This window comes from Mustela erminea, chromosome 4 (assembly GCF_009829155.1).
Source record: "Mustela erminea isolate mMusErm1 chromosome 4, mMusErm1.Pri, whole genome shotgun sequence".
Classification (NCBI taxonomy): Eukaryota; Metazoa; Chordata; class Mammalia; order Carnivora; family Mustelidae; genus Mustela; species Mustela erminea.
In genome coordinates this window covers 41447403-41465803 of record NC_045617.1, presented here as the reverse complement: position 1 = coordinate 41465803, position 18401 = coordinate 41447403, and the positions used below count along the sequence as shown (strand labels likewise).

General features: G+C 41.0%; 1 protein-coding gene and 1 non-coding gene across 2 annotated transcripts; one reads left to right on the top strand and one right to left on the bottom strand.

The window, feature by feature from the left end:
• The first annotated feature begins 411 nt into the window (after positions 1-411).
• On the top strand, positions 412-4913 carry PNRC1 (proline rich nuclear receptor coactivator 1). Its single transcript, XM_032339079.1, has 2 exons — positions 412-1108; positions 3570-4913. Exons 1-2 carry the CDS (start codon positions 569-571, stop codon positions 4011-4013), a joined length of 984 nt encoding a protein of 327 aa, XP_032194970.1. The 5' UTR covers positions 412-568; the 3' UTR covers positions 4014-4913.
• Positions 4914-14338: 9425 nt separating this feature from the next.
• LOC116589534 lies at positions 14339-14445 on the bottom strand. Its single transcript, XR_004285310.1, has one exon. It is a non-coding gene; the product is annotated as a U6 spliceosomal RNA (small nuclear RNA).
• Between the last annotated feature and the right edge of the window lie 3956 nt (positions 14446-18401).

The window sequence follows — 18401 nt, the reverse complement described above, 5'->3', positions numbered from 1 at the left end:
TAAAACAGATACATCCCCAAGGTCAGCAGCTGAGAAAGCATCAGGGGCCTTGATGTTTCTCGACTCTTTCTCCCGCCCCCATCCCCTTTTCCAAATTCAGCCTAGATCCCGCACTTCCACCACTGCCTTAGGGGCAAGGTGCGGGGGCGAGTAAGGAGAAGGGTGGGGGAGGTGGGGCTGAAACGGAACTTCATTGTTCGCGGGACCAGCTCTTCCCGAAAGAGCCCGTTGGCAGCGCCTGCGCAGTGCGTGCTCTTTGTGCGGGGCTGCAGTAAGCTGGTTGTTTGTGTGTGTCTCTCGGAGGCGGTGGAGGGAGAGCCAGAGGGGCGTGGCCAGTTCTGTCGCATTCTGATTGGTCTCCTGGAGGGAGGTGGGCGGGCACAGGGCGGAGCTTCTGATAACAACACTCCGCGCTGAGGCTGAAGCTGTTTGTTGCTGCGCCGCCACCGCCCGAACCATGGTCCGCGCTCCACTCGGGCTCTCTTAGCAGCAGCCGCCGCCGCCGCCCTGTGATCGCTGGCTTCACTTCCTCCTTTTCTTCTTGCTGAGCCACTTTCCTCCTAGAGCTATGACCGTCGTCTCCGTCCCCCAGCGGGAGCCACTTGTCCTGGGCGGCCGCCTTGCGTCTCTGGGCTTTTCCGCCCGCGGTTACTTCGGGGCCCTCCCGATGGTGACCACGGCCCCGCCGCCTTTACCCCGGATCCCGGACCCCCGGGCACTGCCCCCTACCCTTTTCCTCCCTCACTTCCTCGGGGGAGACGGTCCCTGTCTGACCCCGCAGCCTCGCGCCCCTGCACCTCTGTCCAACTGTAGTCTAGCTACGGCGGGAGGCACCCCTCGGGCAGCGCCAAAGAAGCGGCGAAAGAAGAGGGTGCGAGCCAGCCCGGCGGGGCAGCTGCCCAGCCGCTTCCATCAGTACCAGCAGCACCGGCCGAGCCTCGAGGGCGGGCGGAGCCCCGCGACGGGCCCGAGCGGAGCGCAGGAAGTCCCGGACCAGGCGGCCAATTTGGCCCCAGGTCCTGCGGCCGCAACCCAAACTGAGGAAGCGAGCCCTTTCCCCGGCCAGCTGCCGCCCGCGGCGCCCGGCCAGCCCTTGTTCAGAAGAGAGGTAAGGACCGCGAGGGGGACATGGAGGTTGTTGAGTTCTGGCCCTTAGACGGGCACGGGCTGGACCTTGGAATTTGGGGCCCTGCTCTGAGGGGTCGGGAACGGGGGGCCGGGGTGAGGGGCGGCTGTTTACTCGGGAGGGAAGTTTCCGTGACGCCCGCTCTGTTCTAGCTGGGGGAAGAAGGGGGAGGGGGAGGCATGCGCTGGCGCTGCTGATTGGCTCCCGGGAGCCAGCCAATGAGAGGAGCGGCTGCGCCCCAGCAACAGCCCCAATTTAGAAGGCTGGCGCCGTTCCAGGGGGTTTCGGCGTTCGGGCGCGCGGTGGGGTGGGGGATGGAAGGGGCCCGCGGGAGGCTGACGTCAGCGCGCGCTACGTGCGCAGCGCTCCGGCGCTCATGAAGGAGGTTAGGCCGTGTGGCTGTGGTAGGGGAAGGGGTGGGCGACCGCCGTCAGCTACCTGACCGTTGGTAGCTGCAAGACTAGTCGGCGGCGCGCGTGCACTTTCCTCACCGCCCTGTTGGGGGATTTGGAGTAGACTACGAGCGGCTCCATTGCCTTTGGCTTTTTGCTGAGATGAGAGGTGCTGCGTGCGCGGCGCTGGCCCGACTGGGGCTCTGCCCCTCGCCCGCCCGCCTGCTTACTTAGCTCTACTTAACTTCAGAAGTTGGCAGGAGCGGCGGCAGTTCTTGCCTCTTTGAAACGATGTTTTTGCGTGTTAGTCTGTTAGATGAATGGGATGGTTTATTTCCAGTCCGTGCTGTAGTAGGCCTTATTAGTGGAAGGTGGTTTTATTGTGTCCAGAACGAGGAAACTTTTTAGAAAAGTTGAGTTGACGTTAAGCCACCCGATTGCCATGCTGTTGGGTTAGGATAAAATGAAATCTCAAACGAGATTAAATCGCTAAAATGATACGAAATTGACCTCTATAGAAAAATAAAACCTTCCAGTTTCAGTGACTTACACTGTCTTACAAGAAATGAAAGTAGGTAGGGACGCTTTGGTGGCCAGTGGTTTCAGCGTCTGCCTCCCGCTCAAGTTGCGATCCTGGAGTCCTGGGATCGAGTCCCTGCGTTTGGCTCGCGACTCAGCGGGGAGTCCGCTGCTCCCCCTGCTTGTGCTCCTTCCGTGTCTGACAAATAAAATCTTGGAAAAGAAAAGCCTGGGTGGCTCAACTTGGTTGAGCTTCGGCCCTCGGTTTGTCATGATCCCGGAGTCCTGGGATCCAGTCCCCGCATCGGGCTCCTTGCTCCTAGAGGAGTCTGCTGCTCCCTCTGCGCACCCCCCCACCCCGTGCCCTGTGTGCTTGCTCGCTCTCAGAAAAGTAAATACATAAAATGTAAAAAATTAAATAAAACACTAGATATTTTAAAAAATGAAAATAAGTTACAGCCATTTCTTGTTGGAAGAATATTGGAGATTGGCAGGTTCTCTCTCGCTGTGCCCTTGGGGGGGGGATTGACCTCTGTGATTACTTACATTAGATTGAAATTTTTAAAATGCCACGGCTCTGTGATACAGGATAAGCTAATAGTCTACTCTCGTACTACTTGTTTCCTAGTTAACAAGTAATAATTATTTTCTAGAACAGTTAAAACAGGGAACTCTGGCAATTACATGGAATGTTACCTTGCGCCTCAGCGTTTGTTTTTTGGGTCCCGCTTCCCTACCATACTACAGGTATTGGAAAGGCAGTGATCTAATTGAGTACTAAATACTTTTCCATCCGGTCGTGGTTTCCTATAAAGATCAATTTGAGTTAAAAAGTGATTAGAATTGGTGTAGCAACGTTTTTGAAGCAGTTGTTAAACCAGGAAGTAGGAGCTGGTGGGAACAATTTTCTGGTAATGTATTTGCTCTAAGTAGATATAACGGGGAAAGACATAAAGTGATTAGTATTTAAATTTTTAATATTTGAATTTCTGAAATTTTGTTTTCCGAAACTGGGAGATAATTTTTCTGTGTAGTTAGTAACCATTACCAAAACACTTGGTCATTTAAAATCTAGTTCCTGCTTATAAGTTTTTATCTGGAATAATTTTAAAAAGACTTGACTAAAAGACAAATAGTGATCTATGAACATAGATTTTATTTTTAACCAGATTCAGCCAATCAAAAAAAGCATGTGAAAATTTCTCTTAAACACATCCTAGTGTAAAATCACTGACAGGTTTAGCATGTATATGTTTGGAAGGTAGCTCATTACTCTTCCTTACAGTTACAGAATGATGAACTTGGGTTACTTTGGGCTTTTCCCTTTGACACTTGGTGATAGTAATGATTATATTTTTAGTAGTAAACTTGGAGTTTGCTTATTTGATAAGTGCAGTGCAGCGAGCACATACATGTTTAATCAAGAGCATAACTAAAGTCCAGGAGAAGAAAACATTAAATACGTGGTGTGAGGTTTGTGACTAATTTCTGTCATGAGACTGTATTCACTTTTATGTTCCTTGTCTTTGTAGGTTTTAAAATCAAAGATGGGAAAATCGGAGAAAATTGCCATTCCCCACGGCCAGCTTGTTCATGGTATACACTTGTGTGAACAACCAAAGATAAACAGACAGAAAAGCAAATATAACTTACCGCTAACCAAGATCACCTCTGCAAAAAGAAATGAAAATAACTTTTGGCAGGATTCTGTTTCATCTGATTTACTCCAGAAGCAGGAAAAAAAGCCTTTTAAAAATACTGAGAACATTAAAAATATGCATTTGAAGAAATCAGCATTTCTAACTGAAGTGAACCAAAAGGAAAATTATGCTGGGGCAAAGTTTAGTGATCCACCTTCTCCTAGTGTTCTTCCAAAGCCTCCTAGTCACTGGATGGGAAGCACTATTGAAAATTCCAACCAAAATAGGGAGTTGATGGCAGTACACTTAAAAACGCTCCTAAAAGTTCAAACTTAGATCTCAGATTGCAGTATGTCTGTTAAACAGTTTTTTCAAAATCCCTGGACTCTTGAAAAGAAAATTGGTACAGAAATGGAAATTTGCCTTGTAACATACAAGTGCAAAAGAGGAGTTAAAAAAATTATAAACAACTTGTATTATATTTTATATTTTGTAAATACTGTATACCATGTATTATGTGTATATTGTTCATACTTGAGAGGTACATTATAGTTTTGTTATGAAAGTATGTATTTTGCCCTACCAGTTGGTAGGTGTTTTGTATATATACAATGGAGAAATTTTAAGTGTGCTAAGGCACATGGAAGACCGATTTATTTGCACAAGGTAATGAGATTTTTTTTAAAGAACAGCTATCTAATCTCAAGGTGAAGATCTAAATGTGAACAGTTTACTAATGCACTACTGAAGTTTAAATCCGTGGCACAATCATTGTAAACATGGGGTTTGTCTGTGTTTCTCTAAATTGATTTCTGCCTTCTAATCTGTAATTACTGGAAAACTCCTGTTCCCATTTTTACCAAACTTAATTTCTGGTTTTTGGTTTATCCATTCAAATTTAAAATACCTCTAGATTCAATGCCAACAAAATTGGTTGTAATCAAATTTTTAAATATAATAATAATTTGGCCCCCCCTTTTATACTAGTCTTGACTCTTTGTGTGTGACTTTCGTGTTTGAGTGTATGACTAGGAGATGGGTTTTAACTTTTCCATTTTACTAATTGTCTTAGTATTGCACTAATTGTCCTTCCTCCCTCTGAAATTTAGAGTCCAATAATTTAATGCTACTACCTCCCAGGGGAGAATTCCCCATTTTATAGTGGGAATGGTTGTGGTAAGAAGTACAACTGTGATTAGTTTATAATTTACAATATATTTTTATATATGAACTGTTCATAAGCATTGTTTAACTTCCCCTATAATACCAGTGGAAGAAAAGGACATTGGGTTCACTAAATTTACGATGATTTTGAATGGTGGTTCTTGAACCAAAGCAAGCATAATTTATGTTAAAATAGAGGTGGCAATTATGAGCCTCTTAATGTTTGCTAAAAGATAAATATGGTAGATTATGTATTTTTACTTTAAAATTCAAATTTTGTTCTAAAGCACTAGTTTTCCCTGTATGTTTTTTAGTTCTACAAAGCTAGTTTATCTTGAAACAAAAGGAAAGTTTTTTTGAGTAGTCAGGCAATACTTAACATATGAAAAGATTATTAAGAGGGTATGTATATATGATTCTCAGACATACAAAAAGGGTAATAAAAGGTACGTAAGATTCTCTTAAGGTGGAATAGTTGAGAAAGGTATTACCATCCTTCCAAGAAAAGATAAACTGAAGAGTCTTAGGTCGTAGAGTCAAATACTCATTTGATTTCATACAGTAGGGGAGACTTTCTGGATGTGCAAAGGTAGGTGGTGTGGGCATAACCTTAGAACTGGTATTGATGAGCTAGCTGTGCCAGGAGGGTATGAAAACTTAATATAGCCACCACAAAATCTAAACTCCTCAATGTAAGTGTAGTCTTGTTTACATGGCACATACCAGCCAACCATTCTTTGGCCCTGGCTAGAAAATGCTTCATTCTTCTATGTATATAGAGAAAGCTATACTTTTTTTTAAAGATTTTACTTATTTATTTGACCAGACAGATCACAGTTAGGCAGAGGGGCAGCCAGCAGCCTCCCTGCTGAGCAGAGAGCCTGTTGCGGGGCTGGATCCCAGGATCCTGGGATCATGACCTGAGCTGAAGGCAGAGGCTTTAACCTACTGAGCCACCCAGGCACCCTGAGAAAGCTATACTTACGACATATAAGTTACATACAGCTGGCTTTAAAAAAATGCATCGAAATACAGGAAGCTTTCGGCCTTGCAAAATTTTGTAAGATTTTCTAAGTAAAGGAAATAGATGATAAAATACTTGGTTTTATGGTTTGAAGAGTAAACAAAATTGGCTGAACTACACTATGGATGATACAGTGAAAGGTATTAGCAAACTTAGGAGTTGAATAGTTAGGTATTCTAGTAAGACGCTAGTCTGCTAGTGGTCCTAGTCCCTTGGGACTGCTGTAACAGTACCAAAGTCTGGGTAGCTTATTTATAGATTTCTCACTGTCGTTGCCCAGGAAGTCCAAGGTAGTGACACCACCAGATTTGGTGTCTGAGAACCCAGTTCATGGTTCATAGATAAAGCTTCCATTAAGTCACATGGCAGGAAGGTTGAGGAAGCTTTCTTGGGCCCCTTTTGTAAGGCTATTAATCCATTCTGGAGGGTTCTACCCTCCTAACCTACTTCCTTCCCAAGGTCTTCACTTTGTAATACCATTAATTGTAGGTTAGGTTTCAACGTAATTCACACTGGAGTGCAGGACAATCTATTTAACCACCTCTGCTGTTCTACTGAAGTCTTAAAACATTTTTCCTCCAGTGTTCCTATAACTGGTTTTATGGGATTATAAAGGAAACACTTTGCATTCACGAACTTCAGGTATTTTAACTAGTAGTGTTTATATGTGAGTGGAAATTTGTTCTATAGTAAAGTGCCATGGCATATATCCGTATGTAGAGTATTTTATACTGAAGTTGCTTTTAGACAGGTGTATAGTCTGATACCTCAACTAACACTGGTAAAATGACACTGCTGATACTAACACCATAGAGCTTTTACTTGCATTAATCTTAGTGCTAAGTATTTTAGTGTCCTTGTGGGCAGATAAAGGAAAAAGCAATAAAACATCAAATTGCACTATTAAAAGATTGACAGGAACAATTCTTTCCAGACTTAAAGGGGGTTTGCGAGTTAAAATATAAATTTTTAAGGTGGTTTATGTGGTTTATAAACTAAAAACACTAGAATGTTTTAAGCAAATAGTATACATTTTATCAGGACCAGCATTCAGGTTTTAGGGTAGTTGTTTTTTTGCTTAAGATTTTTTTATTGGCGAGAACACAAGCAGGGGGAGTTGCAGAGGGAGAGGGAGAAGCCTGCTCCCTTCTGAACAAGGAGTTGATCCCAGGACCCTGGGATCATGACCTGAGCTGAAGGCCGGCAGTTAACCAACGGAGCCACCTGGTGCCTTGGCATTCAGGTCGTTAGGCATGTAGTTGACCTTTGAATAACATGGGTTCAAACTTGTTGGTCCACTTAGACATGGATTTTTATATAGACAGTACAATACTGTAAATACCATGATTTTTTTTTTTTTTCTCTAGCTCACTTCATTGTAAGAAGGCAGGATATGATAGAAAATACAGCGAATTAGCAGGCTTCTGGTCAACAGACTATTCATAGTTAAGATATGGGGGAATCAAAAGTTACATGGGGATTTTTTGAATGCACAGGAGTTGGCACCGCTTAGCCCCCCTGTTGGGGGTCAACTGGGCTATAATTACCCCTTAACTTTCACAACATTTTAGTATAAAGCTAGTGCTATACAACCATGGGATCCAGTCGTGCTACACTTGGGGAAAACCATTTGTATTTCTCTAACATGTGGTTCCAGACTGTGTTAAAAAAAACCCGCATTACTTACTTAGTTTTTACCTGCCCTCTTTAAAAGCCCTAACTCAACTTCGGTGCTGAGAAGAAACAAAATCTAGACTTTATCCCAGTGCTTCTGCCCCCAGCAGCAGGTCCCAGAATGGACCTGGGACAGCTGACAACCCACCCAAAATGGTGAAATTAAGATTGTGAGGAGCTGTGGCTGTGGTAGGCTAGACTCTGGATGCCCTGTCCCTCAATCCCCTGCATGTTACCAAAAGCATTTAGATAATCTGGGGGAGGGTCTGGGTTGTCCTCACTCAAAGCCACCTTCTTCTGCCTTATTAACTGGTTCTTCCCAGAAATGGAGGGAAAAAAGATATTAAGTGGCCTGAGGTTGCAAAAAGGGACTGCTTTTGAAATTTGAGGGCTTCAAGAGGTGGTATAAAGGCAAGTTTTTTGAGTGGGGACATCAGTTCTAGAAAAAAGCGAAAGGGTTTAGAGATGCAAAGGAACTTCTATGTGATGTTCACATTCTGTATGTGGCTCCATTCCTGCTCACATACATGCAAATACCTTCTTCAAAAATAGTTAGGAAAACTCAGAAGTTCAGACCATAGTTTGAAAATTTCCTCAATACTGGTCACCAATTTTAATTTTTTCTAATAATGTATAAATATGAAAACTAATGGGTTGCTTAGATCTGACCTCTCTCCCAGTCTGATTGCAGAAAATGGTTCATTCTTGCACAGGTTTGATAACATTTCTTTATAAGATTATAAAATTTCCTAACAAACTCATACAGAGTCCCAGTCTTATGGAAAATAAAACTGTCTCAGCCATCCCTCCCCACCCTTATTTGACATTTCCCAGCTCCTTTGTGACATTTCTGAGCAGCATGCCTACAGTTTAATGTGTGGGGGCTTAACGTGTGAGGTATGTTCAGGAAAAACAAGGATAAATGGCAGCCCTGAAAGTATATGGGTGGCTGGGGAAGAAATGACAACTAACCAAAACGCAAACTGCATTCCGCTTCCCTGCAACAACAAATGCCTGAAGAGGTGAAAACAAAAGTGAAGTCATTGTTTTCTTCCAGAAGGTAGTGAGTTCTGGTGAGTAGGGATTGTCTAGTTGGGAATCTGACGCCTCAGAAGTAGCATTGAGTTGGGCCTTAAGATATTTGACATAGTATGTGACGTGTAAAGAAAAGGAAACTAATGGTCAGAGGTAAAAGTCTGTATAGACAGTGGTGTAAAATTGACGGGGAGTATCCAGTAGCTCAAGATAAGCACAAAGAAAGAAACAATATACTGAAAGGTGTACTGTGGTAACAACCTGAGGGTCGTGAATGTAGTAAGAGATGCAACTTTATTCTGCAAGAATGGCAGAGCTGTCAAAGGTTTATGAGCAAGGGAAAGAGATTCCTGCTTCAAAAAGAAAACTGGTGAAAATACGGAGAACAGTTTGGAAAGGGAAAGCTTGAGGAAAAGGGATTTGTTGGTAGTTTAAAATTAGAGAAATGAGCCTAAGGACATTATTGGAGGGAACACCCAGGCGTGGACTTACTTGGGAGATGTTTTGAAGGTAGAATTAAGCATTGAGCAATTGCATGGAGGGTAAGAAAAGAGTTTTTAAATTGGGCAATTAGGAAGACAAAACTGGCAATTAGGGAACTCTGGAGGGGGATCCAAATTATAGAGGAAGGCACTTTTGATTTGCATGTTGAACGTGAAGGGGTGTGTGAGCTATCCACATGGAAATACACAGCAAGTAGAAGACAGGTCAGACCTAGAAGTACGGTTTTAGTAATAGTGCACAGAAGCAGTAATTACAGCATGAAAACGGAACCGAAGTAGTTTGTCTTTAGGTAGCCTCTCTACTTCTCTCAGAAGGCTTAATTAAAACCTTTACCAGTACTCTTGACCTCATCCCATTTGCCTCCTGTGGACTCTGAATTTCACCTATGACAGTAAATTAGTTGTTGAGTTCAAAAGTATTTCCTCTGGAGGCTCCAGGTGACACAGTCAGTTAAGCGTTGACTCTTGGTTTTGGCTCAGGTCGTGGTCTCAGGGTCATACGATCTCGCTCCACCTCCAGCCCACATCTGGGCTCAGCACTCAGTTTGGAGCTGGCTTGAGATTCTCTCCCTCTCCCTCTGCCCCTTCCTCTCGTGCGTGCTCTCTCTCAAATAAATAAATAAATCTTTTTTTAAAAAAGTATTTCCTCTGAAACTGGTAAATGGTACTTGGTTCTCTTCCTACCTGTAAAAGTCTATGTTAGGAGAGAGTTCCAATTCAAGTTCTGAATTCTGATAGCAGGGGGGCCCATGTGGTGAAGGGAGTAATAAAACTTATTTACTCTTTGTTAGTCCAAGATTTCAGACTAGGTAAAACTGACCTTTTATAACTTTTTTTTAAAGTAATCTCCACACACATTGTGGGACTCAAACTCACGACCCCAAGATCAGGATTTGCACGCTGCATTACTGACCGAGCCAGGTAGGTGCCCCCAACCTTTTATACTTCTGTTTTAGTGCATCTCCCATCTCCTAATGACCCTCCATTATGTTGCTGAATACACATGATCCTTTATTTAGAGGTTGGAAGTCTCCCCAGTTTCCATGCCCTTCATGCAACTGATACCCGATTCAGGTATCAAAGGGAATCAAACATATTTACTTACACTTGTGTGTGGAAAGGCTAATGGTCTCATCCTCCTCCCATATATTTTAAGTTTTTGAAAGACATTGCTGAACTAAATGCATTTTAAAATCACAGGCCTGGGGCCCCTGGGTGGCTCAGTGGGTTAAGCCTCTGCCTTCAGCTCAGGTCCTGATCCCAGGGTCCTGGAATCAAGTCCTGCATCAGGCCCTCTGCTTAGCAGGGAGCCTGCTTCCCACCCACCCCCACCTCTGTCTGTCTCTCTGCCTACTCTTGATTTCTCTCTCCTTGTCAAATAAATAAATAAAATCTTTAAAAAAATAAAATAAAATCACAGGACTGCCTTGCTGAGCATCTGATCTCTGAGTTAACTCCTCAAAGTTGTTTTTTTGTACTTCCTTTTCTCTAGATCCATAAATCTTTCAAAAACCCAAAATATAACAGTTTTCAAGTGAAAAGAGAATGTCTCTGTTGTGAGATGAGATGGCAGAGTGTGTAAACACAAGTCGTGTAATTCAGAAACTACTTGTTTTTAAATTAGAAAGGAAATTTGAGAGTACATTTTATAGAATGCTATTTATCAACACATAAAAATTTAACCTTTGAAAGAAACTTTCTTGAAAGTTTTAGATAGGATTCTCTGAAGGTATGGGGTAGATAGAGTTTTTTTGTTTTTGTTTTTTAGGGTTAAAGATCATCTATTTTGTGCTTCAACTAAACCCCTTTTTAAATCTCTTGGATTAGATTGTCTTGAATTAATCTCTGAAGTTTTCAGATTAAAATCTGAAGTTTTCAGATTAAGTTACTTTTCATATCCTTTGCAATTATCTTGGAATTCTAAATTAAATATGCTGAAACATACAAGTAATGTTCCTAACACCCAGGAATTGTATTTGTCAAACTTGAACTTGTCTTATAACCCCAAACAGAATTACAATTTAAGATTTATAAAAGGTGCTGCATTTATGAGGCTCATTGTTGAGATCTTAGAATTCATTTTCTAAAGCAGAGTTATAGTAATGTTCCCTTAGTGTAGAATTGGTGACACAAATTAAAGTTCTTTGTTAGAGGAGTAGTTTATCATAGATTATATGCATTAATTACAGTCTGTGAATTAAGTAATGGTAGAAAGAAAAAATGGGAGAACTGGCAGAAGTAACCTACATAGAAAAGCATGTGCATATTTGTCAAAGGAGACTACGTGTTCTACTTAAGCTCCATTTAATTAAATCATGTGTTGTGAACATATAATAGCTTAAAAGATACTGATAAATAATATTGATGAAAATACTTCATTTCTCTAGTAATTCACATAGTTAAAACTTCTGTGTACAAGAAAGGATTCAGGAAAGTAATTTTTCCTAACCTAATCATAAAGTGGCAGAAAATATGTGGTATTTTGTATCTGGTCGTAAAGATAACAGATACTAACCAAATTCCTCCAAAGCTGGTCATACATACGTAGCTATTCTTAAGTTACTACAGATAGTTCCTTTTTTTCTAAAATTAGAGAGTAACCTTATTAGTTGTCAAAACCGAATTACAAATGTGTTCCTGGCAGTCTAGAATTTTGAGGAGGGGATGGCAGGTAGAAGACAGTTTGACGACTTTTGATTATTTCCAACATGCCAGTGTTTGATTTAAATTGAACTCAAAATTGCCTTTTAACAGGAAGAACTTTAAATAGAAAGATTATTATTGTACTGTACTTAGCAATATGGGATTATAGAGAGCTTTGGTTCTTCTTCTTCTCAAAACCTTCGAGGGATGCCTGGGTGTCTCAGTTAAGTGTCTGCCTTCAACTCAAGTCATGATCCCAGGGTCCTGGAACTGAGTCCCGAGTCAGGCTCCTTGCTCAGCAAGGTGCCTGCTTCTCACTCTACCTGCCCCTCCCCACTGCTTGTGCTCACGCACTCTTTCTCTCTGACAAATAAAGTATTTAAAAAGAAAAAAAGGAAAAAAAAAAACCCTTGGAGATCTACAATTTTGGGGATCATCCTGCTGTGAAATAAAGGCTGTCAATGGTTAAAATTACCCTTACTCTTTAAGTGATGAGGCATTTATTGTTCTCAAATTTTAGAATGAAAGGGTTGATGTCAAAGATGAGATTGCCCTTCTCCATTAGCTTTTCCAGTGGTCCTACTCACTGTATACTCCTTAACCATCTGTGTCTGTTAAATTCCTTTAATCTGATGCTTGAGACCAGAACCTAAATTTCAAAAGAAAAATTTAGTTTCATGAGAGTTATTCAACTAAGGTTTTCTGGATCACTCTTTAGCTAATTGGAATACCCTACTTATGAGCACTCCAGTTTTCAGAATTTTACTATTAAGTTTAAAATAATTGGAAAATACATGGATATATACGTGAAAAAGCAGGTATAATTTACTGTTAATTGTAGGATTTAGGTAGTGGGTATATGGGTGTTCACTGTAAAATTATTTTTTACTAGAGTTTTGTAACAAAATGTTAATAGAATTTGGGAAGATTAAAGATGCTTTACTAGTTCACTCCAATATTACATGTCAGTTGAGTACATGCCAATAATTCTAAAAGCTTACATGTAGCATACAACACAAATTATCTTCTGAGGTTGTAAACTGTAAATCTCCTGAATGTTTTCCTTTGCACTTTCAGGTAGTCTGGTTAGTTGGTAATCACACTTCTAATAGAACAACTCTAATTAATGACTGAAAAACCAAAGCCACTGTAAATAACTGAAAGAGGAAAATGTATTTGATGTATTAAGCATTGGCTTATTTGGGAAATGTGACAGTCAACGTTTAATGTTAATGTTGACAAAATGTTAACGCTTGAAGATGCTCTAATTAGGGAGAATAAAGAGGTGGATGGAAACATATTCTGAAAGGGATTTATAATAACTGCCCATGGTTTGAGAGAAAAGTTAAAGAAATTGTCTAAAGTGGAACAACTTGAACTTAAAGCAGTGAAAAGAAATACGTATTTAAGAGAAGAAAGGGGATGGCTGAAGGGGTGGTTAGCATTGAAGTGCTTTGGGAGTAGGAGGGCACAAAGGTGTAAAACTCTTTTAACTCTTGGTTGGTTCCTACACTTTAAAGCCTTTAATGCTGAATTAATACCAGTGGTGCTAATGGAGAGCTAAAAGTGTTTAAAATTACTCCTTAAAAGATGTAGTTCCACTTTCTGTGATGGAAAATATTCATATAAAAGCCATAACCTTTTAGTCAAAATAGAGGGTGGAAAAAGTATGGTTGACAGAACCTCTTAATGAGTTATATTTGACTACTAACAGGCAGGTCAGACCTTTGTATAAAGTGCTTTTATATGAGATATTTTAGAATAAAAATTTTCATGCATCATGTTTTTAAGTGGTATTAAAAAGAAAAAACCCTCATTTAGTGGATTATATGGTAAGAGAAGGGAATTACAATACCAAAAATGGTTCGACTTTATATATCCATTAAAAATTGTAAGGAAAATCTTAACAAAACTAGAACATTAGTATTTTTAATTTAGCTACATGTAATATTTTAAGGCCAACATTTGAAAGTTTACTGACAATGCTGAATATCAACGTTTTTCTGTAAGGTTCTTACGAAATTGTATAAGTATTTCACAATGTGTTAAACTTAAATAATATGTCTTCTCATTTTTAAAATAGAAGATCTCCCAGGAGAATCTGACCAGTTACATAGCTTAGGTCAATTTTGAAAACGTCTTGAACAGAATACTTTTCTCAAGTTGTGAAATATTATTTTCACAAAACAGATAGTGCCTCACCAATATAACAGAAATGAGTCTAATCCTGCTCCCAAAAAGCTGTTACAATATATTTACTTAATTCACTATTAAAAGAAATAGGCTATCACTTGGTTCTTGGAAGACTACTTTTTTTTTTTAATTTTTTTTATTTTCAGTGTAACAGTATTCATTGTTTTTGCACCACACCCAGTGCTCCCTGCAATCCGTGCCCTAATACGCACCACCTGGTTCCCCCACCCTCCAACCCGCCCTGCCCCTTCAAACCCCTCAGATTGCTTTTCAGAGTCCATAGTCTCTCATGGTTCACCTCCCCTTCCAATTTCCCTCAACTCCCTTCTCCTAACTCCCATTGTCCTCCATGTTATTTGTTATGCTTCACAAATAAGTGAAACCATATGATAATTGACTCTCTCTGCTTATTTCACTCAGCATAAAAAAATATGGAACGCTTCACGAATTTGCGTGTCATCCTTGTGCAGGGCCCATGCTAATCTTCTCTGTATCGTTCCAATTTTAGTTTATGTACTGCCAAAGCGAGCACAAGACTACTTTTTTTTAAAGGATTGATTGATTGATTGATTGAGGGAGAGCTCATGTGAGCCCCAGCCAGGATGCTGGGGGTGTGGGAGGTGGATACGCAGGCAGAGGGAGAGAGGCAGGCCAAGCCAGACTTGACCCAGGCCCCTGATACATCATGACCTGAACTGAAATCAAGATTTGGACACAACCAACTGAGCCACCCAGGCGCCCTTGGAAGACTGTTTTATTTTTAATTTTAATTTTTTTTTAAAGATTTTGTTTATTTGACAGAGAGAGATCACAAGTAGGCAGAGAGGCAGGCAGAGAGAGAGGAAGGGAAGCAGGCCCCCTGCTGAGCAGAGAGCCCGATGCAGGGCTTGATCCCAAGACCCTGAGATCATGACCTAAGCGGAAGGCAGCGGCTTAACCCACTGAGCCACCCAGGCGCCCGGAAGACTGTTTTATACTGAGATTTTTCTTGAAACTAGAGTCAACTTAACAGCATTTTAAGTCTATATCATCAGCATAAGCTAAGAAAACTAGAATGTAGTTATTTCTTTAGAAAACAGGTGGTCTTAGCAGAGAATTCCCATTTTTCCTCAATCTACCTTTATGAAGCCCTTTAGTTCATACAATTACAAACTAGAATAGTTATTTTGCTCCGTGTTTCAGTTACACTTTTTCTGAGAAACTACTCACTGTACACATAAGATCAAACAGTAATGACATGCAATCAACCTCAACCCTTTAAGTTTTTGGCCAGTGTTCTGAAAGAACCTGAAACCTGACAATATAGTAAGATATTCTTGATTTTAATCTGTAATCTTTTTACTATAAACATGGAAGTTGAATATGGTTTTTGAATTTATGAACCATATACTTAAAATCACCTTTTTTATTATTTATTTATTTTTTTATTTTTTTAAAGATTTTATTTATTCATTTGACACAGAGAGATCACAAGTAGGCAGAGAGGCAGGCAGAGAGAGAGGAGGAAGCAGGCTCCCCGCGGAGCAGAGAACCCGATGCGGGACTCGATCCCAGGACCCTGAGATCATGACCTGAGCCGAAGGCAGTGGCTTAACCCACTGAGCCACCCAGGTGCCCAAAATCACCTTTTTTTAAAAAAAAGATTTTGTTTGAGATAAAGAGCATGGCAGGGGAGGATTAGGGGGCCAGGGGCAAGGGAGTAGGCTCTCCACTGAGGAGGGGTCCTCAGATGACCCGGGGCTCCATCCCAGGATCCTGGGATTATCACCTGAGCCAAAGGCAGATGCTTAACTCACTGAGCCACCCAGTTACCCCCAAATCACCAAAATCACCTTTTATTTATTTTTAAGATTTTGTCAGAGAGGGAGAGAGCGTGCACAAGCAGGGGGTGCAGCAGGCAGGAGAAGCAGGCTCCCCACAGATCAAGGAGCCTTATGCAGGACTCCATCCCAGGATGCTGGGATCATGACCTGAGCCAAAGGCAGACATTTAACTGACTGAACCACCCAGGCATCCCATAATCACTTACTTTTAGAAGACAGTAACTGTCCATCTACTTTGCACCCACCTACCTCCACAGGTTGATACTATTTAGTTCCGTTAAGTTCAGAGTTGCAGTATATTCCTAGAATTTAAGATTCATATAGCCCTTTCCCCCAAACAGAATAAAAACATTATAGTTTTGGGGAGAAAATACTAACGATGGGGTATAATAGTTTATATATTTTTAAAATATTTTATTTATTTATTTGACAGAGAGAGAGAGAAGGAACACAAGCAGGGGGAGGAGAAGCAGGCTTCCAGCTGAGCAGGGATCCCCATGTGGGCCTTGATCCCAGGACCCCAGGAACGCGACCGGAGCCAAAGACAGACACTTAACGACTGAGCCACCCAGGCGCCCTAAGTGTGTATTTTTTATTTCAATTTTTCACGACTTAAGTAAAAAAATCATATGTCATTATATTGAGAGAAGCTGAATCAACCTGTTATGTCTGACTCTATCAGAGAGTGTATTTCCAAAAAAGTTTCTTGACTGAATTATCTTCATATTTAATTTCTTAATTTTATAAACATCTTTTTGAAGGTATACAAGACAAATTTTCCAGAAGGCCTAAATTGACCTTATAAACCAATGCCAGAATTCATGATATGATCATAAATGCCCTATTCATCAAGGGAGGGATTTAGATGCTAAAGTGCATAATCATCATTTAATGCTTGAAAATGTTTTCTAGCCAAATATAGGTTAAGTTCTGACTCCAAAAACCATGTCTCACTAAACCACTGGTTTTTAAACTCTTGCAAGTCATGGACTTGTTTGAAAATCTACAGGGCCTAGACCTTCAAGTTTTGGTTCCATGATGCCAAATTAACATCTCTGCACCACATCATACTAAATACCGTGTGTGTGTGTGTGTGTGTGTGTGTGTGTGTGTGTGTGTGCACGCACGTATTTTTTTTTTCCTAAGTAAACTGTGCCCTCTACCCTTGGTGTGGGACTACCACACCAAGATCAAGAGTCATCCTCTACCAACTGAGCTAGTCAAGTGCTCCTAAGTAGCATATATTTATCTACATACAAATACTCCAGATACTCTACCACCTGTATGGAAAACAAATATTAATATTTAATTCTAGGGCGCCTGGGTGGCTCAGTGGGTTAAGCCGCTGCCTTCGGCTCAGGTCATGATCTCAGGGTCCTGGGATCGAGTCCCGCATCGGGCTCTCTGCTCAGCGGGGAGCCTGCTTCCTCCTCTCTCTCTGCCTGCCTCTCTGCCTGCTTGTGTTCTCTGTCAAATAAATAAATAGAATCAAAGAAAAAAAAATATTTAATTCTAAGAAATTAAAATTTTAATCGAGTTTAGAGGAAGTGTAGAAATATTTCTAAATACTTCAGATTTTTACTAATTTTGCCTCTTGGAATGGGATGAGAATCAAGGCAGACATTCTTATGTGTAATCCAACAGTTGCATTTCAAGTAAACACTACAAATAATATATAAAGTCCTGAAACTAGTTTTAAGATTTACTTGAGACCAAGAGAGAGAAAACTCACAAGCCCAAGTGGGGAGGAGGATTAGTGGGAGAGGGAAAAACAGACTCCCTGCTGAGCAGGAAGCCCAACTTGGGGCTCGGTCCCAGGACCCCGAGATCAGGACCTCAGCTGAAGGTCAGATGTTTAACTGACTGAGCCACCCAGGTGTCCTGAAATTAGTTCTGTTCATTTAAAAATAAGTTTAGCCTAGTGCAAGATGAAATCCTAGGCTTCAAATTAAAAAAAATGGTTTATTCCACTGTTTGCAGCTCCAAGTATCAGCTGCTATACAGAAGTTATTCTTAAAGATTATATTTATTTGAGACAGAGTGAGCAAGAGAGCAGAAGCAGGGGGGGTGGGTGGGTAGAGTGAGAGGGAGAAGCAGATTCCTCACTGAGGAGGGATCCTGACATGGGGTGCAATCCCAAGACTCCTGGATCATGACCTGAGCTGAAGGCAGACACTTAACTGACTAAGCCACCCAGGTGCCCCCCAAAATTATTTGTGTATTATTTATGGGGAGAAAGAAAACAAACAGTTGTAGTGGCCATTTTATTATTTTTTTATACTGACTTATCCTCTGACCCTGAACAAATGTAGACAGCTAGTTCTCTATACTAAATTTGCAAGTACCTGAGTAAATATATTATCTTTAAAGGAAATGATCACAGATGTGTGAAACATTTGCTTTATTTATTAACAGTCTTATCCTAAGTATCCTCTCCTAAATGGTCCAAGAAACAATTCTATAACAAAAGTGAATCCTAGAAGAGATATACCCAGAAGACAATTTCTCAAGGAACCAGCACAATTGTCAATTTCCACTTAGTCACAGAACCCATTTACACTGAAAGCTTATAATCATTTATTTTTCTAATTCTATTCTCTCCTTTCCCTCTAAACATTATCTCAGTTTAGCATGTATCTGTCAAAGCATCACAGTCAGGGAGGGG